At 36.5% G+C, this 22,260-nt stretch overlaps 1 protein-coding gene across 1 annotated transcript in view; it reads right to left on the bottom strand.

Annotated features, from left to right (window-relative positions):
* Nucleotides 1-262: 262 nt before the first annotated feature.
* TSPAN8 (tetraspanin 8) overlaps nt 263-22,260 on the bottom strand; it is a 31,441-nt gene continuing 9,443 nt past the window's right edge. Inside the window, exons 2-8 of the mRNA XM_043968534.1 lie at nt 15,889-15,951; nt 14,615-14,752; nt 13,327-13,401; nt 13,123-13,230; nt 12,016-12,150; nt 7,907-7,990; nt 263-504 (exon numbers count right to left, since the gene is read on the bottom strand). Of these exons, the coding sequence (XP_043824469.1) occupies nt 451-504; nt 7,907-7,990; nt 12,016-12,150; nt 13,123-13,230; nt 13,327-13,401; nt 14,615-14,752; nt 15,889-15,951 (657 nt within the window). The 3' untranslated portion in view covers nt 263-450. The remainder of the gene's footprint in view (nt 505-7,906; nt 7,991-12,015; nt 12,151-13,122; nt 13,231-13,326; nt 13,402-14,614; nt 14,753-15,888; nt 15,952-22,260) is intronic.

The raw sequence follows: 22,260 nt of genomic DNA on the forward strand, positions 1-22,260 counted from the left end.
AGATTTCAGCTACAAAGTCAAACCAACCATCTTACATTGAGTATATTCCAAACCACAAAAAAGATGAAAAACAAATACTGTTTTAGAAAAGTTCAGATTTATAACTCCAAATAACTGTTCTGTCACTTGGAGATCAAGAGTGTTCCACCAAGTATCTCTAGATGAACATTTAAAACACATTACCACCTGCTGAACACAATAATCAGAAGGAAATAAGTCAATTAAAACAAAATGTTTTTATTCTGAAGAAAAATATACATATCAATATTCCTATGTCATTCAGTTCTGAAAGACATTTGATGAACAAGGAAATTACCCATGCTTTCAGCAAAATGTAACATTTTAGCAAATCAGATACTTCTTGACAAAGTTATACATATGATAAAAAAAAAAAGCAAAGCGAATTTTTAAAAGGCAGATTTGATGGATGACAGCTTAACTCCTGTAGTTTTATTTGCCCCCAATCTGGCGGTATAAGACCATAGAAAACACCAAGCCAAGGATCTAGAAAAAGAAAAGGTATACCATTATTTGGCAGTTTTGAAAAGGAAACAAAGGACTACCTTTAATGAGTCAGCTTTCTCCTTATCTTGGCACTTCCTGGGTCATCTCTACCATACAGTCACTTTCCCCAAACCCCACCTTCCAGCTCCCCCAATTAGCATATAAATTCTTTTGAGGTCAAGTGCAAATCTTGCTTATTTGCATGATTATCCCTAGCCCTTAACCTAGAACATAGTAAGTATGTAATAAATGTTTCCTCTTTCTATTTATCTAGTCTGTCATCTTTTATCTGATTCTAGTTATATCCATATATCATCTATCTATCCGGTCAAAAAGATATCTGAAAAAAAGAATCCCCACTACAAACATGAGCCATGTGTTCATCTAACCTCTTCAAAAAGACCTCTCTCTTCCTTAAGTTGGAGAGGAGAGGAACCCACCATTTCCTATGACAGTCCATTCCATTTCTAAAGGTATCCAATTATTGAGTTTTTCTAAATTTACTTCTTTGCGGGTTCTCTCTATTATTCCTAGTTGAAACCCCCTTGAATCCCCAAGGATTCAAAAGAACATCTAATCCCTGTTCTAAATGTCATTCTTTCAAATACTTTTTAAAAAATGGCTGTTTTGGACACATTCAGGACTGATCTCACTCAAACCATTTGGACCATTGGCACCTGATACTTAGATGGAATAAACTAGGATTGTTAACACAGATTGATTTTTTTCTCTTTAGAACAGATGTTCAATCAGTCAATTGTGAATTCCATTATGATTCCTATAGGACTGGCAACCACTATTATGTCACTACCTGGTCTCCCACCTTGGACTGCTTTTATTTCCAGAATGGAAGGTGGCTTCCCTAGTAATCCTAGATTCAGAACTGGAAAAGACTTCAGAAGTCATCTAGTCCAACTCAGATGAAAAAACTGAGGCTAAGAGAGAGTAAGTGCATTGCCCAGAGTAACACATGTTACAGGTACATGGCAGACCAGGGGCCAGTGATTCCAAATTAAGTTTTCCAAGTTCATTGCCTCAGGGTCACAGCATCTACTACCTCAGATACTGATATCAGATCAATACCTTCCTCAAGGAAGTCCACTCAGCACCTTCTCCAGACCTCTATCATTCCCAATTCAAAGACTTAGAGGATCACAAAAGTTGCCACAAAGAACTAAGGGACCCTAGGTTCAGGCAATCTATCTAAATCAAGATCTACAACATAAGATTCCAAGCATTACTAAGCAGGACCAAAAGCAAGAGGTAGCCTCTTTTGCACAATAAGCTTCAGTAATGAGGAAACAATATGGTGTAGTGGAAAAAGAGACTCAGAATCCAGAAAACTGGCTTTTGAATCTTCCCTGGCACATACTAGCTATGTGACCACAGACAAGTAATTTAAGCTCTCAGTGACCCAGTCAATCAACTGAGCTACATGCATGTTCTACATCTTCAAATTAAATGTTTCATAGGCATCTCAAAATCAACATCCAAACCAGGACTCATCTTTCCATCTGAATTCTCCACTCTTCCAAACTTCTCGATTTCTGTTTAGGGCATTGTCATACCCTCAGTATCCCAGGTTTATAAACTTATCATCTTCCTTGACTTGACTTCCTTGCCTTCTTCCTCTCACTCATCCTACATATCTAACCTATTGCCAAATCTCATAATTTCTACTTTTACAACATGATTGTGCACTTCCCTCATATAGCCCCCACAATTATAGGCAGCTAGGCAGTTCAATGGATAGAGAATTGAGTCTGGAGTCAGAAAGACCTGAGTTTAATTCAGCCTTGGACATTTACTACCCCCTGGATAAATTACTTAAATCTCTACTTGGCTCAGTTTCCTCAACTTTAAATGGAGATAATAGCAGAACCTTGCAAGGATGTTGTGAAGTACTTAGCACAATGCTTGGCATATAGTAAAATTGTAACTAAGGCTCATTCCTTCCCTCATCACCTCTTGCCTGGACTGTTCCAATAATGTGCTAATTATTCTGTCTCAAGTTTCTGCTCACACCAATCCATCTTCCACACAGTTACCAAAGTAATTTTTCAAAAATGCAGGTCTGATCATATCACCTCCCACCCCCTGCTCGATAAACTCCAGTGCTCCCCCTAATATGCCTCCAGGATCAAACACACTACTCTGTGGTTGTTCATAAAATGGCTCCTCCCTAATCTTTCCAGTCTTCTCACATTTTATGCCCCTTGTGATCTTCTGGATCCACTGATCAAGACCATTTGCTATATACCTCACATATAACATTCTAGCTATAACCCATCTCTGTGCTCTGACCATCTGTAATCCATTCTCAACTCTTCCTCTGGACATCTCTGGGTTTCATACAACTCAAACACTGCCCTTTTCAGCAGACCTTATCTAGCCAGTGCTCCCAAAAACTTTGTCCTTTCCTTCTAAAATTTCCTTCATTCCAATCTGTATGCATCTTGTCTATACCCATTTACTCAAATGTCTCTCCCATTAGGATGCTTGTTCCTTGAGATCAATCAAGGACTGTGTGTTTGGAGGGTTTTTGCCTTTCTTAATATTAGGATACAAAACCAAAATATGAAACCATCTAGTCCCTCAAGGAGTTTACATTCTATTGGATAAAACCACATGTGAATGTACAAGCACATGTGAAATATATACCAAATAAAGGGCAATTTTATGGGGAGAGGGAAGCAACTTGCATCTGGAAGGAATCAGAAAAATCTTCATGTAGAAAGTGGTGAACAGACTGAAGGAAACTTGGATTCTAAGTAACAGGGATCAGAAATGATTAGGGGTGTGGGTTTTTGTTCCTTTAAAAAAAAAATCACTATACTGTCAAATTTGAGTTTTTGTCTGAATTTTAGAAAAAAAGGTTCTATAAATTTGTCATTTTGCCTTTGGGGAGCAAGGAGGAGGAAGGGGAAGAAGAAAATACATAAAGAAATAATGGTACCAAAAACCAAACAAAACCAAACAAACAAAAAGAAATAATGGAAATAAGCAACTTGATGGGTAATGACAAGATGACAGAAACCCATTGCTCCATTTGTGAAACAAAAGCCAACATTCATTAGTTCAAAAGACAACTCTTATTATGATGTCAGCAGAAAAACATCGTTTTGGGAATGAGCAAACAATTAAGAGAGGCCATTCATATCATGGCATATCTAAAGTTTCATGATAAATTACCAAAAATGTCTTTCTCTAGGATATGTTGACTCACAGGGTCAATGACTCTTTGTCAGAACAAGTTGAACACTCATAGGTTAGAGACTGGATCTGTGATTTCACTGGTATACTTCCTGGGTAGAGAAACTCCCTTTGTCAATGAAGGTCATCATCTTAGCAATACAGGATATTTGAGAGTGACCTAGAATTAAGTGGCTAAGTGACTTGCTCTGGCTGATATAATCATTGCGTGTCAAAGGGAAAATGTACTCTGGGGTCTTCTGGGTTTGGAGGCTCACTTTTTACCCAAACTGCCATGATTGTAGGCTTCAGCAATCAAATGAGGAGATCTAATAATTACTTTTTAGTTCAGATTCTGACAAGGGCTCTGAAGATTTCTTTGGAAGGGAGACTTCCTTTGAAAATATAGCATTTTAAGGGGCAGCTAGGTGGCACAGTGCATAGAGCACTGGCCCTGGAGTTAGGAGGACCTGAGTTCAAATCCAGCCTCAGACACTTAACATTTACTAGCTGTGTGACCCTGGGCAAGTCGCTTAACCCCAATTGCATCATCAAAAAAAATACATAATTTGGAACTCAAAACTTTAAAAAAGTTAAAAGAGTTTTAACATGTAATTGGGGGAATATTCATTTTAAGTTTTAAAAAAAGAAAATATAGCATTTTAATTGATCTTAAATATCAACTCAAGTGGGCAGATTCAGGAAATGGGTCTTCAACATGGTCTCTGACCCCAACAGAGACATCAAAACAAATGAAGGGCCAATAGGAGTTTGGTTCTTTTTGGTTTTGGTTTGTTGTTTTGTTTTTACTTTGAGGATCTGTAACTTTATCATGGTGTAAACACTGCTACATTTGATGTCAAATCTAGTTAGTTACTAACTAAAGTTACTTTAGACAAGTTGCTTAATTTCTCCAGCTACTCATGTATAGTGAGAGAGTTGAACAAAGATAATTTCTCAGATCTCTTCTAGCTTCAACTTTATGATGATAATGAAGGCTTTGAAATTCTCTCCACAAATGCAGATGGGAAGCTAGTCTGTAATTTAGCTATTTGCCACACAGCCAGTAGGTGTAGGAATTCTTTATTTTGAGAGGCAATGAGGCTTAAGTGACTTGCCCAGGGTCACACAACTAGTAAGTGTTAAGTGTCTTGAGACTGACTTTGAACTTGGGTCCTCCTGAATCCAAGGCTGGTGCTTTATCCACTGTGCCACCTAGGTGCCCCAAGGCTATAGGAATTCAATACAAGTCTTAGTAACTTCTAGGGTACATCTTTTAGGAGCAAGTCTGAGTCTAAAATAGGGACTTTTAACTGGAGGTCTATGAACTTGGTTTTAAAATGCATCAGTGCTCAAAACTGGTAGTTCCATCTGCCTTCCTTGGGGCCCAGGCTGGAGGGCTAGAAGTAAAGATTCCCTTTGCTGGGTTTGTTTCCATGGTGATAGGCAGAAGGTTGCGGGAGGGGGAGTGTCTCTGCTGTGTCCAGGGGGTGGACCAACAGTCTTCTTCTATCCTACATTTGATAGTAGTTAGCCCTGCCGGCAAAGGTAACTCATTTCCACACAGTACTGGGTGAGTGGTGTATTTATGTATGTATGTATGTATGTCTCATAGTACCTCAGATCATTAAAGGAAAAAGATATTTTTAAAATAAATAAATAAAATGCTTGTGTATGCATGTTTTACATACAGACATATGCATACACTCATATATATCTATATCTATATCTATCTATATACCTATTTTAACAATTGGTTTCCTTTATAATCCTATAATTTTTTAAATATATATTTGAAGCATTCTTATGGAAAGGGATCCATAAGCTTTACCATACTACTAAAGGGGTCCATACAATAGTTAATAAACACAATAGTTAATGAAAACTTTTTATTGTGTTAAGATCTAAATGCCATCTAATCTAAACAAACAAAAATATTACTTGTCTTTTTAAATTCCCTTTGAATTGGTGGGATTCTTTGAAGAACATGTAAGATTGGACCTTAAATGAGATGATCACAGTTCAAATCTTTTTTACTAAGCAGCTGTGGGACACCTATCTGGGCCTCAGTTTCTTCATTTGTAAAATGAAGAATAGATGTCCCTAACCTAAGTACTAACTAAGTACTCTAAATGAGGTTTATATTTCCCTGAGTGATTTTGGGAATGGTTAAAAAAAAAAGCTAAGGATGGGCTAAGCAATAGGAAGGCAGCCTTAGCAAGGATGTGAAAGACTAATGCTCATTTTATGAGCCAAAATTTTCACGGGGAGGATGGCAGAAACTTTTTCCAAGGCTTCCCCTAAAACAGGGAGTCAACTAAAGCCAGAAGAAACACCTGAGGGAACACAAAATAAAGCCACCTTCATTAATAGCTGAAAAAAGATTAAGTTTAATGAATTGAGCAAAATATAGGGTTGTGTTTTTTTTTAATATGGGTCATTTTTTTACTCTACTTACAACCATTTCAGTGACTACCAGAAAGACCTAACCTCCCACTTTATTTATGTGGCATGTCTCAAAACATGGTCACACCTCATTTCCATTGTGGAGCTGCTATAAAGTGCCCTCTCCCTCTCCACCCCACTTGAATAACCTGATCTGTGTTTTAAAAGATATTTCCCTATACAGCAGCTGTCCTTGGAGCAACTAATAAAATATTCCATGTGCTCATAGCTCTCGTGTCTTATTCCTTATTGCTGTCCCTTTGATTTAAGGATTGTTGTAGTAGAAAGAGTGAAGTCTCTGAGGCAGAGATTTCTTTGTTTTTGTCACTTGCCAAAAGCAAAACTAAGAGCCCTGATTCCAGACCTTCTATCTGTCCCTTCATTTTTTGTAACTGTTAACTTATTTCCACATTAGCAGAGAAAGAGACAATGAAGACTCACTGGCTAGTGGCTGATGGTAGAGTTAGGAAGACCTGGGCGTATGTGCTGTTTCTCACAAATATTAGCAATATGATGGCAAGAGACTTGCTGATCTAATGACCTAGGAAAATCTTGAAGACTACAAATTATACAGTAGTTACTGATCTATCCCAGTAAAGAATTTATTTTTTTTTAATACTAGATGTTCCCCATCACAGATGAAATCACAAGTTTTTTTAAAAAAGAACACATGCTCATAATTCAGAAACAAGGGCAAGTTAAGGTGATATTTCATTCACATGTTAGGAATACCAGAAATAATCTAATCCAACTCTTTATTTTACAGATGAGGACTGAGATTTAGAGAAGTTAAAAGGTCACAGAGCTACTTAGTATTAGAGTTGGCTCTAGCTCTTAAAATTCAACCAACAGGGAATTTATTTGGGTTCCTTTGACCCCAATTTGTTATGGGAAATGGGGGCAGGATAGAAAGGAGGAAGGGAATCTACTTTGTCAGGAATATATGAATGAACTTATGCCGGTGAACCTCTAGGTTTTCCAAGGTTTGGAGTTATTACGCATCTCTAAATGAGTCATCATCTTTTATTCTCTTAGACATGAAAAAGTATCCATCAAGGGTATGCAATCCACAAATAAATAAAAATAATTTAAAAAATAAAATCCCATTCAGAAAGGCATAGATGCAGGGGATAGAGTGTTATTTTTAAAAGACATGAAGAGCTAAGCACACATTTCACCTGTAACATTAACACATTGTAGGTCTGTAATCTTAGGCAAGTCACATAAACTCTCAGTGACATAGAAAAGGTGCTAACCTGTATTGGTAAAGGAAGTTTCCTCTCTTTGAGAGTTCTCTGTGCTAATGAAGTAGCAGGTCTAATCTCTAGCCCCAGCAAGGTATGGATCTTTTTATATATAACATTAGTAAATGAATGAGGCATTAATTAACCTTAGTTGATCCATAAGGTATATTCAGAAGGTCACTGAAATGAACTCATGCTCCTTACTCTACTTAATTTCTAAGACTCGTTTGTCTAGACTGAAATAAAATCCTGGGGGTGGGAAGGAAGCCTTGTACAGGTTCAATTTCAACTTTATTACAAAATCAGGGAGATAAAATTGTAATGTTTTTCTTTCAATGTAAAAAAGTTGGATCAACTCTTCATTGTTTCCAGTTGGAAAGGACAATTGAGATTTAAGAACAAAGGAATAATCTAAGTGAATTCCTTGATTTTGATGTTGAAATCACAAAAAGTAGCCTTCCCCATGCCCCCCACTGATCAAATCTGCAAGATACATTTATAAGAAAGTAAATGCTACTCACCTCAACCACTGCCACTCCAAATGCAATTCCTCCAATAATTACCAAATGTTTCTTTAAATAACTTATTATACGTTCACCACATGACTGTAAGAAAAAAGGTAAATATTACAAAGGGTTTACTTATTATGTTAATTTGTTAGTACAAGAGAACCACATTAGATAATCATGCATGGGTTGCAACCCAAATTCCTGGGAAGAAAACCTCCACTGATTGGATTAGAGATGCACTGGAAAATTAAAATAATGTAATAGAGCAGAATTGAAGCTCATCAGAGCCAAGGACTATTGAATGTTCCATCTTTGTGCCTATCCACTGTCTTCAACATGACGTACTTAAGCATTTGCTTAATTTTAAGACTAAACTGAGCTTACTCTATAGAAACCCACCGGGGCAATGAAAAACTGAATTATTATAAAGGAAAGAACTGTACTAATAGCTCCAGTCTACCCTGTCCATGCCTTGTCTATATATAGTAGTTTATATGTTGTTTCCTCTATTAGATTGGGTGCTCCCTGAGGGCAGGGACCTTCTTTTGTCTTTGTATCCCCCTTACCTGGCACAGTGTCAGACACACAGTAAGGCTTAAAAGAGTATTAGCAGAGCAGCAGGAGGCAGCTAGGTGATGCAGTAGATAAAGTACCCTCCCTGCATTCAGGAGGACCTGAGTTAAAATCCAGCACACTAGCTGTGTGACCCTGGGCAAGTCACTTAACCCTCATTGCCCCACCAAAACAAAACAAAAAATTTAAAAACTACATAATATTGGGGCAGCTAGGTGGCAAAGTGGATAGAGCACCGGCCCTGGAGTCAGGAGCACCTGAGTTCAAATCTGATCTCAGACACTTAACACTTACTAGCTGTGTGACCCTGGGCAAGTCACTTAACCCCAATTGCCTCACTAAAAAAAAAAAAGAAAAAATATATAATATTTCCTACATTAGGAAAGAAACATAGTGTAATGGAAAGACCTCTTGGATTTGTTGTAGACTTAAATTCTCATTTAGTCATTTATTAGCTATGTATCTTTGAACAAGTCACAAACTCTGTGGGCCTGAATTTCTTCATTCATGAGTTAGGCTAAATGCCTTCCAGCTATAAGTAGGTAATTCTATAAGCCTGTGAGATAACAATACCCATTTTGCAGATTTAAAAATTAGGTTCAGAGGTGAGAACACAGAAAAGATTGCATAGTTAATAGGGGGTGAAGTTTCTTCTGAGTCCAGTAGTCCCTCTGTGTAACACTGTCTTCCTAATGTAGAAAAGACTGAAAGATTGGGCTAAATTTCAAAAACTATTGAAATTGAGGGAAGCACTATTGTCTTTCCTTTTGCTCAGGCAAGAAGATGAGTGCCAAAGGCGAATCGGCAGACTTTGCCCAGGGGAATTAACGTCATGTTTTGGGATTACTTTTTTCTGGAAAATTAAGATATACTGTCAGATGTGAGGTTGTTGGGACTTAACTATTGCAGAAATTGTGCTTACATTTATGAATTTAGTCCCTATAAGGGAGCTACTTACTGCCTTAAGGATCAAGGAAAAGTATACCCGACACCCATTCCTAATGCTATATCTAATAATTATCCACCAGTGGATTTCCCATTAATAGACAGTAGTCACAATTATTTCTTTGGGAAGTTAACTTCTAAGATGGCATAGTGTAAGCAATATTTGCAAAATATTTTCTCCATAACCCCAGGATGCATTTTCCCCACAAATAAAGAGATTATTCACGAGAAGAGTTGGCGCAAACAAAATGGTAGAAAGCCACAAATGTGTTAACGGCATCTCATAACTTGTTACTGAAGAGCCTGGAAATCCTTTCTCACTTGGAAAAACGTTTACACAGCCACCTTAAGGTGAATCATCTTAGTTATGTTTCTAGGTTATATTTTTCACAGTTCAACTCTTGATTGTCAGGGACAGCACACAAGTTGATAACTGGCTCTCTTCTATGCTGCCAAGAATACTGCCATTCGTCTAGGCTGCTTTAACTGCCTTTATCTACATCTGTCCAAAATGTGTCTCCAGTTCCTGAAGTTACTTGAATTCTTGTGAACCAAGACACTCTCAAATTGCTGAATGGAGTTTCTGGGTCAAGTTATTGCTAGACACCATAGCAAATTAATGTGGGGAGAGAAGAAAAATCTTTCTTGCCCACTTAAAAGAATCTCTTCTACCATAGTATTTCCAAAATCTTGAATGCCTCCCAGTCTCTAGGGCTTAGCTATTCAAAGTCTTCAGAAGGGCAGCTAATTTGTTTGCCCAGTCAATCATATTCCCTCCTGAGCCAATGGAAAGATGTGTTTAGACTAAAACAGTTGTAGGAAAATCTAACACTTCATTTATACTCCTTCATACCTTATTTGTGGGGTATAAAAAAAAATCCTTAACTCTTCTGTTACATGTTTTTTCTCCTTCTCTTAATAAATTGCAATTCTGATATGGTGGATAGACAGAATACTTGCAAGTAAGGGAAGTTGGAATCAGCTTTTTGGGTTGTCCAGTGGAGATTTTCTCCAGCTGGGGGCTTGAGCCAAGTGAAATATGGCAACCCCACCAAGCAGACAAGTATTTTTGACACAAGGATTAGTGTGGTAATAATTCTAAAGGTGTAAACAATTGATTTTTCAAAACTTAGTACTATTCCATTTGTTCTAAAAGTCTCTACAAGATTGCATTAGATAATTTTCATCCTTTCACATAACTTGTTTTCCCACTCACTTGGAATCCACAATTTAGAAAAGGGTTATAACTCAGAGGAAACTAATGAACATATCAAACAAGAATCATATTTTTATTTCCTAGACATCTGGGTTATCTTTGCAAAACTTAAAAAACAAAAACAAAACAAAACATGAATTATGATCATTCCAGGATTTGTAGTTTTCTGGACTTCTCACAAATGACACTAGGCAGATGGAAATATTTTGTGAATTTATGACCTGCCTTTTGGGAAAGTGATATATCAGTGAGCCTATGTCCAACTGAATTATGTGTGAACTTATAGGGTGTTTCTTGTTTTAAATGATTGTTGATCATTATGGAGGTTTTCAAAAATCTTAAAGGAAAGTCTTAGGTATAAATTGTTAACAGGAGAAAAATATAATCATGAAAAGTACATATTTTGCTTTCCCAAAAGGCTAGCTAGAAATTATTAAATAATTCTATATTTACTTGCATAGCTTAGCCTTTCTTTGGAACTATTTTCCCACAAAAATGGGTGGGTACAGAAAACTGGTCCCATGATACTAAAGTTCAGAGGATCAATGCTCCTCTGTGAGCTACTGTAGTTGAAGGCAGCAGAATAGACCTTCTAATGTCTTGATAAGAGAGGATAAAAAAGGTTGAATATTTTTATTTTTTATGGGTTTTTTTTCCCTTGGTTATTGTTTTTCAATTCTCCATTATGGTTGCCAGTACTGGGAAAGATGCCAGAGCTAAATGTAACTTTCTGGCATGGTAGAATATAATCTTATTAACATCAGTTATCAATTATGTATAATCTATGCTTTCTATTGAAAAGATCCCATAAACCCACCTTTGGGCTAAATCAAGAAAGTGCTTGAATTCAATCATTTCCTCATAAGCTTCCTACTTTTCTAGTTAACTATGCCAATACTCTAAAGTGCCAAATGAATATACTAAAATTCAAATTTTGCATATGTATGAAAAGCCTTTCCCAATTTTTTGGTAAGAATCAATAGTTTATTTCTTTGAAATAAGTTTTGAAGTTTTCAAAGGATAAATTTCTTTTGTTTTAAATTATGTGGCAAAAACCTTGAAGCAAACTTGAATTGTAATAGATTTTTTTCTAGTTTATTTTAAATTTTTCTCCTTCCTACTGCAGACAACATCTCTAGGATTGTTCAGAGTTGGCTAGAAATGAAGCCAAGCTCATGGAAGAAAGTGGCTATGTTACTTATTATTATTTTTGATGTCCAACTTCATGTTCTTGATCTTTCCAAAAAGATTCTTTAATGTAGAAAATTCTCTTGAATTTTTTGCACTATTGTTTAAACTGTTTCTTTTAAAATTTTCTTTGTGATGTTTTCACATAAAAAGGAGAACAAAAGAATTACTCAACATGCCAAATTCAAGTGATTCTTACCTCTTTGTAAACAGTTTTCCCCTTATACTGTACGCAAATCGATTTTCCTTCATTTGTACATTCACAAGACGCAGAATACTTGTCAAAGTTATTTCCCCAATCAGCAGCTCCATGGATCAAGCCACAGCATTTAAACTGTGAGGTAAAGAAGCAGAGATGAAAGCTTATTTCTATAACTAGAAGTTTCTTTCTTATATGGCGTATCTCATAAGTAATCCCACTCTATCCCAGCAGAAAGTAAGTAGGATCATTCCTCATTGGTTCCTTCAATATTTACATAGAAAATAGATTAACTAGTTTGCTTATTCTTTAATTTCTTTCTCCATGCCTTTGAGTAAGTCCTAAAATAAGAATCTCAATCTGGACTTGAATTCAGGGCTTCCTGACTCAAAGCCCAGTGTTCTACATGCTTTGGTACCACCTAGCAGTTCCAAAAAATATTCTCACAATAGAGCTCTCCACCCTGATAAAATCATAGGTCCTGATCAAAAAATTAAAATATTTTATTAACACATAGCTGACCCACTTAAAGTTTAAATAAAAAATGAAAGTATATTTTTACAATTACCTTCTTTTGAAGGAGAGGTTCTTAACCTTTTTTGTGTCATGGCCACCATTGGCCAAGAAGCCTGGTGAAGCCTCCAGACCCATTCTCAGAATGACATTTTTCCCTTTTTTGGGGGGGGGGGGCCAGCACAATCAAGGGTAAATGACTTGCCCAGGGGGACACAGCTAGTAAGTGTGTGAGGCCAAATTTGAACTCAGGTCCTACTCTTTATCATATTTAATATCCTACTATATCCAAGGTACTATACACAAAGGATAGATAAAAAAAAATTAAATAGTCCCACCCTCATTGAGTTCCATCCAAAGAAGTCATGGATTAGAATGGCTCATCTTTATCTTTCAGAGTAAATTAGCATTTTTTAAAGTTCCCAGGCACTGTGGGATACTAAGACAGGAAAAAGACAAAACCCTGTGCTCAAGGAGCTCATTCTAATCATAGACTATCTGTAAAATGGACATTCTGATCCTCTTCTAGAAGCAACACACAAGATGGAAATTGAAAAGCTGAGAACTCATGCCTCACTCCCGTTCTCCAATTACCTTTTGTTGCATTTTGTCCAAATTCTTCCTAAAGTTTTCGGATTCAGGATTAGACTCATTCAAAATTTTCACTTCACTCTCAAAAACACTTTTAAGTGTTTTTTCAACCTGTACAACAAAATAAAATATAAAAAGTGAGCCACAGCAGTGATTAACACCACAGGTTTTGCCTAGGGTAACATCATTCACGTTCTTCATACTCACCTTGGATCTGAAGACAAAGCCTACCACACCTGCAGCAATCTGAAGAAGCAGGATCAGAAGTAATCCAATGAAAAACTGGAGAGGAAAGAGACAGCAAACAATAGTTCCATTTCATCCAATAATAACCCAAAGTAATTCTTTTTTTTTGGGGGGGGGGGGGCAATGGGGGTTAAGTGACTTGCCCAGGGTCACACACCTAGTAAGTGTCAAGTGTCTGAGGCCAAATTTGAACTCAGGTACTCCTGAATCCAGGGCCAGTGCTTTATCCACTGCTCCACCTAGCTGCCCCAACCCAAAGTAATTCTAACCTGATAATAATCACTTCATGAGTAACTTAAGACATAATTCATCAACAAATGATATTATTATTACCCAACCTGTTACTTTTCCCTTCCTTCTACTTCCCCTAATAATTTGGGGGGGCGGGGGGGGGGTTGGTTTTTTTTTTTCCATTTCACTGCTCCATAATACATTGTCACATAAGGCATTGTCACAGAACAGTATTGACCCATCATAAGAGTTTAATAAAAGTCTGTTGATTGATTAAAACCAAAATATATCAGTAGGTTTCCTGACCAGTTCTAGGAATAGCTCAAAAGAGAAGGTTGAAAGTATAACAGATAACCTAAGACTTGAGTTATCAATAGTACCTAAAAGGGTTAACAATAACCTAACTAGAGGCGGCTAGGTGGTGCAGTGGATAGAGCACCAGCCCTGGAGTCAGGAGTACCTGAGTTCAAATCAGGCCTCAGACACTTAACACTTACTATCTGTGTGACCCTGGGCAAGTCACTTAACCCCAACTGCCTCACTTAAAAAAAAAAAAAAACAAACAAAAAACCAATAACCTAACTAAAAGGATTAACAAAGAAACTAAGACATGAGTTCTTATCAATGAACAATATCAACAGAAGCCTAAGGAGACATTAACCATTAATATCCATTAATATTCTGAGATGACAGGAAGCAGAAACTGCACCTAGAAACCAGATCCTAAAGTAAAGAGATATCCTAAACAGAGAGACCCCTGGGGTCCGACAAGTTGCCAAATTTAAGATGTTCCTGATTTCAGGTCCAGTATTCATTCTATCCTCTACACGACCTAGCTGAGACCTGGAACCTAGTACTCCATTCTAATCCTCTCCATGTGAAAGATGTCCTCAGATAATTCAACTTTCACATTCCATCCTTAAATGCAAACATATAAGGACTGCATTGATCATGCCAAGGAAAGATAAGCATCAAACTTCCCAAAATTCAGAGCAGAGACTGGGGTCTTGAAACCTACCAAGAGCAGCATGCAACGACTTTCCTTCATCGCACCACAGCATCCCAGAAAACCAAGGATCATGATAATGGTACCCACAGCTATCAAGAGATTCATAGCTGGATATACATTGATTCCATTCGCGTTTTCGCTGATGAGCTGAAGACAAAAGACAAGTTAGTCAAAAAGATAGCTCTTTCCTCAAGTTGCTCCAATGATTAATAATTTGCTAAGCTTGTCCCCCAAGCCCCCACAAAAAGGCAGCTAGGTGGCACAGTGGATGAGAGTCAGACCTGGGGTCAAGAAGAACAAAGTTCCTATCTGTCGTCAATTCTGGGCAAGTTGCTGAATCTCTGTATGCCTCATTTCATCATTCATAAAAAGAAAATAGCATTTACTAGTTGTGTGACCCTGGGCAAGTCACTTAACCCCAATTGCCTCACTAAAAAAAAAAAGAAAGAAAGAAAATAGGAACTGTCTGCAAAGGTTGTTGTGAGGACAAAATGAGATATTTATAAAGTGCTTTGTAAACCTTAACATAAATGCTATTTACCATGCTAATTACTATGTATTATTATCATCATCCTTATTACCAGATATTGAATACAAAAAAATTTATTGATTATATAGGAAAGCTTTGAAAACAATTTCACTATAGCTAATGATTTTTGGTTCATATGATAGTGATTTAGTCATATTTTAGGCCAGTTATACACTCAACTTGAATATAAGGTCAAGATTTGGTGACAGTGAATCCATGAATTGGCTAGCAAAAAAAAATAGAGAGAAAGAGAGATGGCATTTTTCACATGCCTCTCCTCCACCCTGGACCTCAAGGTTCTTATCTTCTAAAAAATGATGGGTTTCCCCAGAGAATCTCATGTCCCTTCCAGGGCTAGAATTAGGTAATTCTCATGTGATGTTCATTACCTCACTACAGAGTATTGTATCTAATTCTGGGCTTTCCTTCCTGAGATGATTGGAGATAATGAGTATTAAGTATTAAGAAGAGAGCAATGAATAGGAACTGTCTCATCTAATTGAGGAACATAACTTATTCAGAAATCATGAGCTCAACTTTCACCTGATGGACTAAATTTATGATTGGTTAAGTACTAACCACATCTTTCTATGGAACTGGAAGGTCACCAGACCCCTCTATACATAGAATGTACTTAATAAAGACTTCCTAGAGGGGATCTTACTTATTTGTTCACTCAAAATATTTTTCTCAGTCACTTCTACAAAAAAAGAATGGAATAGCTATGGGGAGGTGGGGAGGAGTTTTAGCTTACCTCTTGACCATATTTGCTAACACGTGCATATATTGATACTCCCAGGATCACACAGCCACATACCTGGAGGTGAGAGGGGAAATGTCAAGTTAGAATAAGTTGATACTTGGGATCAGATCTATATAGCTAGGTCCTAATTACTGGGCTCAAGAATCCCCTGAAATGGTTGCATTATTGGAATTTACACTGTGTATTTCTTTTATGCTGGAACAAATTACCATAGCTTACAAATAATTTTAACTTTATGTTGTGCAAATTCTTATACATGCTACCATGTCCAGGGGATTCATTGTTCACACTGATCATGACCTAATGTGTTCTAGGCAACTCCTAGACAAGGAATCTTCCTCAGTGAACAAATCAACAAAGGGCAGAACTTAATCTGTAATATAATAAAAAATTATATCTAATTTTTTTTCAACAACAAAAATCTGTCTACTCTCCCTCCCTTCCTCCTAACCGCTCACTCCCTCCACAATTCAGTGAAATAAACACCCCCCAATACAAACATATCCAGTCAAGCAAAAAAAATTTCTGCATTTGCCATGACCAAAAAAAAAAAAAATGTAGATATCATTCATGAAAAAAACACCATGAAGATTACTCAACCCTTCACCTCTGTCAGGAAGTGGATAGCATGTTTTATCGTTAGTCCTCTGGGGACATGGTTAGTCATTATGTTGAGTTCCTGAATCTTAAAGAATTGCCATGGGGCATCAGTACACAGTGGATAGATAAAGCACCAGCCCTGGATTCAGGAGAACCTGAGTCCAAATCTGACCTCAGACTTACTAGCTGTGTCACCCTGGGCAAATCACTTAACCCTCATTGCCCCACCAAAAAAAAAAAAAAAACGAAAAGAAAAGAATTGCCAAGAACTCTAAGGGAGCAAAGTGACTTGCCCAGGGTCACACAGACAAAATGTTGCAGAGGCCAAGAATTGAAAGCCAATTCTTTATCCACTGTGCCATGTTGCCCCTAAATTAATGAAAAATTAGCCTCTAATTCTAAGTATCTAATGGTTGCAATTACAAAACGTGTGTTCTTAAATAGACACAAAGATGTTATAGTCACATAGATTGAGATTCATTAATGACTATGTGGGGTTAGAGCCTATTAATAGTTCTGTGCTTCATTTACAGTGTATGTATCTATGGCAGTGAAATCACCTCAAATTGAAATGTAAATGAGTGTATATACACACACACACACACACATATACATACACACAATACACAGTATTGGAATTGAAGTATGGAAAATGTAGTATTTATATACTATAAGAAGTATGGAAAATATACTATACATTTGATATTGTACATGTTTTATTTTATATATATATATATATATATGTAAGTGTGTGTGTGTGTGTGTGTGTGTGTATTTCCCACCACACTGCAATTCTAATACTGTTTCTAATAGACATTTTCAGGTCCAAAAAAAAAAAGGGTTCCAACCATTTAAAGACAACATATTCTTACTAATCCCTGGGGGTCATCTCCAAGGGGGCTTTCCAAACCAAGGATGAAGTGAATAGCTGACTAATTGCCAACTATTCATTGTGAAAAAGAGGCAAGGGGCTGTTTGGGGTAGGCAGGAGACAATAGAGTATTTGTCAAAATTGTTAAACAACTAGGGCATGAGTTAAGGTTTGTGTATTCCAATAAAATTAATGCTTGAATTTTTTGTTCCCCTCTTTGTTTGGTCCTAAAACTCACTTGTAAAAGAAACAATGAGGAACAGTGCATAAGAGTCTTCAACTCCTTAATGACTTTAGCAGATTATTTCATTTGGACCACAGCCACTATATAAAAATGTAAAACACATTGACTTATTCTAAGCAAAATTCTTATATTTGGGGGAACAGTATGAGTTAAGATGTATAGTATAGCCTCCCCAAAAAGGAATAAATCAAGGAAATGTTATTGGTAAGAGATTCTGAGGTGTCTGTTGAAATACTATGCAATAGGAAGTAGGCCTTCGACTACAGCTGCTCTCACCTTGTCAATTTGCTAATAGAAGAAAGGAATAGGGCTCTTAAATTCAGTAAGAGTTTTCTCTGGAACTCCTCCCTAATGGAGCTCCATGACTAGTATAACTATTGGTTTTAAATTATGTTTCTGTGTTTACTTCATGGAAACATTGGCAAAAAAGTTTTTGTGGTGCTACCTACTTGAGGGATCCTAATATTTTGACGCTGCTAACCCCTCCCCAACCACATCTGAGGTTCCTAGCATCCACCATTTCCCGTTTCTTTTTTAATTTTTTTACTCTGAACCTAAATATTAGAGACATCAACAAAAGCAGAGATATAGACAGAGAAACAGACTCATAGAATGTTTCAATGGTTCTTTTTGGGAGGTGCAGCTTTGTTACCCTTCCTCACCCCCCTACTCCAACTAAATGCAGAGGCAGGATTTGAACCCAGGTCTTCTGACTCATGAGCCAGTGTTCTTTCCACTGTAACAAAATCAAAATCTTCACATTTTAAAAAATTAACATTTAATTTTTGTTTCAAATTTTTCTATTTTTAATAAATATTATCCTAATAATATTTTTAAAACAATAAGTTTACATCAAGAAACAGCACAAAAATTGCATTTCCAACCAGGTCTATTCAAATAAGTAATTGATAATGAACAAAATGGTAAATGACTCAAGGAAAATATGGAAACATGAATTACCACCATTTCTTATGGAAGTTTAGCTAATATAAATCAGTCAACACAATGAGAAGGCCAAGGAAGCCTAGAAAATGCCACAACTAGCAGGCAAATCGCCTTCCCAGAGAGAATACAGTGATTAAGAATGAAAAATCTTAAAACAGAGAAGAATGGCATAAAATGAGGAGAAATATTTCCTCATAAGCAAGAAATGGTAGAAGACTAAAATTGTAGAAAACTGAGTATGACATTAAATAAAGCTAGATAAACTATCCATTTAAAGGTTAACCTGAAGAGTTAAAAGTAGATACAGAATAAAGCTGCCAACATTTCTATAATTAATTCTTTTCTTCACCTGTGACAGAGAGGACTATCATATTTGTGCTCTAACATCTCAGCCCCAGGTGTGATAGGAAAGTGGAAATGGTCCTTAAGAAGAGAAAAAGAAATTACCAAATATAGAAAGTTAATCCATGATGGATATGGCACAATTTTAAGGTCATTGTGGGACAGATTCTGAAAAATGGAAATTGAGGAAGATACCAAGAAATGGGGGTGGGAATATTATTTATATACATATATATACATGTATATGGCATTACTACCAATAATGATAGATACAAGTACTGATATATAAAGCCACTATCTTTTAGTGACAAAAAAAAATCTGTTAGAATTATAATAACTATATCTTTGATGAAAATATGAAGAGGCAGGCCTTTGCAAATGACCAGATTATATAGAATTATTTTCACACAATTGAAAGAGAAAATAAAAGACCTGACCATGCTTATTTTTATTTGAAAGCATTTGATTAGTATGACACATCTTTATCCTCTTCCCACTTACATTACCCATTCTATTCTTCAAAATCACTGGGAGGGGACAGCTAGGTGTTCTCTTAAATAAAAACCTATCTTTTTAACATCAGACTATTTCTTATGGTTTTCAATCATTTTATGTCATAAGTCTGTGATGCATTAAAATTTTGGAGGACCCACCTGGAAAGCTTAGACTGTAATTTGTTACAAATATTGACTTATACACAATAAATGTACTTAAAAAAAAAAAGATATCTTCCAGGAGATGAACAATTGGGAAATTGCATAACCAGAGTAAGGGATAAACTAAGCATGAGTGATAAAGTGCTGCCCTACTACCAGAATAATGTTAACAATCTAAGAGGTCCTCCATCCTGCTCAGCAGATCCCATATTGAAGATTTTTGAATGAATATAGACAAGTATTATTATATAGGATGATAGAAGATGAAGGTTTCAATTTACATCAGAGTGAGGAATGACACATATCCACTGAAGTCTTGAAATAAAGTCATTTTACTTTAGTCTCCTAACAACTTTGAGGATCAAACTAGGCAGAAAGATAATGAAAACAACTCTTGTCCCTATTTATGAGAACTTTCAGTCTTGATAGCCATTGGAAAAATTAATGTAAACTAAGCATTAAAAGAGTAAGAATCTAAATATTTTAGAAACCACGACTGTTTTGCTCAAGCTGAATCTTCCAAAATAGCTACAATTTCTTGTGACTTTTATGTTGTCTAAACAAGCTTGTTTATACCTACCACAGTTTTATTGCCACAGTTCAATGGGTTTCATAAATGAAAACAGGAGTCTAAACAAATTTTAAAGGTATTACTTACTCATTCATGCCATCAGTGGCCACTAATGACATTTATTAAATACATATGTTTAAGTTTTGGTGACACGAAATTATCCATGTAGTGTTTGCTGATATTTATTTCTTAAAACTCACTTCTCTATTTTTCTTTAAAATTACCATTAATGGGGCTGCTAGGTGGCACAGTGGATAGAGCACGAGCCCTGGAGTCAGGAGTACCTGAATTCAAATCCAGCCTCAGACACTTAACACTTACTAACTGTGTGACCCTGGGCAAGTCACCTAACCCCAACTGCCTCACTAAAAAAAAAAAAAAAAATTACCATTGACTTGGAGCAGCTAGGTGGCACGATGGATAAAGCACTGGCCCTGGATTCAGGAGGACCTGAGTTCAAATCCGACCTTAGACACTTGACATTTAATAGCTGTGACCTGGGCAAGTCACTTTACCCTAATTGCCTCACTTTTAAAAAAATGCATATAGAAATATTAAACATATAATATATAGCAAACATATACATGTATATGTATGTGTGCATATGTATATAGGCATATATGTATGTTTGTATATGTGTGTGTGTACACATACATATGCACCCCCCCAAAAAAAAAAATCACCATAAACTGCTATCAGCCAAAACTGGATTCCATTATGGGAAGTATATTTGAATCCTTTCTTTGGTGTAACTTCAATTTTTTAAACCTTTTCTGTGACATTACACGTGGGGAACCTAACACTGATATCATTACTTGATAAATTCAATTTTGTTACTGGAGCCTATTTGTACTTTTTAATCTTTCCAGACATACTGTCCCAATAATGGTCCCTCATACACATTTCTGTCATTTTTACACGGGTTCAACTGAAGCCTTAACTGTTCTCCCTCCCAGCCTCCAACTCCTAAATTCGCTCCCTAGCTTCCTTCAAGTCTCATGTCTCACCTTCTCCAAAAGGCCATTCCAGGTCCCCACAGCTGCTCCTGCTTTCCCCCACAAAACCTACCTTTTATCTATTCCGATTTACTTTATCATGATTTACTTTATCATGCATCTGCTGATTTCCAAATTGTCTCCCTCATCAGAATTTTTTTTTTTTTAACAATTGGTTTTCAAAGGTCCAGCACTCTCCTGACTCCAGGACTGGTGCTCTATCCACTTCACCACCTAGCTGCCCCACCCCCCATCAGAATTTAAGCTCCATGAAGGAAAGTTTTTGGAATGCCTGGTAAATAGTGTTTAATAAATGCTTATTAATTTGTTTATGAATTGAATATATAGAATATATAGTTCTTAATTTGCCTATCCAAGGCTTCTGATTAGAAGAATTATGTTAGCAGTTAATTCAAGTTACTAAATATGGCAAGACAGTGGGGATAAAGGATAGGATTTAAGAGTCTCCAGTCATTAACTAGCTGTGATCTTAAATCACTTTACCAGCTCCATGCCTCAGTTTCCATATCTGTAAAATGGAAATAATACTTACCCTAGTTATTTAAGAGGATTATTGTGAGAAATTAAGATGATAACTATAAAGGGGCATACAAACCTATGGGTTAAGAAGACTATTATAGTATTTTAAAAGTAAAGTATTAGGGGGCGGCTAGGTGGCACAGTGGATAAAGCATTGGCCCTGGATTCAGGAGTACCTGAGTTCAAATCCGGCCTCAGACACTTGACACTTACTAGCTATGCGACCCTGGGCAAGTCACTTAACCCCCATTGCCCCACAAAAAAAAAAAAAGTAAAGTATTAAATCAAATCCCTTGAGAAATAGTAGCAAAGCATAATTTATTTATTGGAGTATTTGTCATAATTGAGTCTATCACATTAGTGATTCAAATGTGAAAGGGAAAAAAATTGGCTAGCCTTTTGTTGTATCTGTATCACAAACACTTTTGGAAGTCTGGTGAACCCTGTGACCCCCCTTCTCAGAATTAAACCCTTCTAATAAAATAGATAAGATTATAAAGAAAATCAGTTTTATTGAAATATAGCTATCAAAATGTTTATTTTTAAAAGTTTGAGCTGGGGCGGCTAGGTGGCACAGTGGATAAAGCAACAGCCCTGGA

The sequence above is a fragment of the Dromiciops gliroides genome, chromosome 5 (genome assembly GCF_019393635.1).
Source record: "Dromiciops gliroides isolate mDroGli1 chromosome 5, mDroGli1.pri, whole genome shotgun sequence".
Taxonomy (NCBI): Eukaryota; Metazoa; Chordata; class Mammalia; order Microbiotheria; family Microbiotheriidae; genus Dromiciops; species Dromiciops gliroides.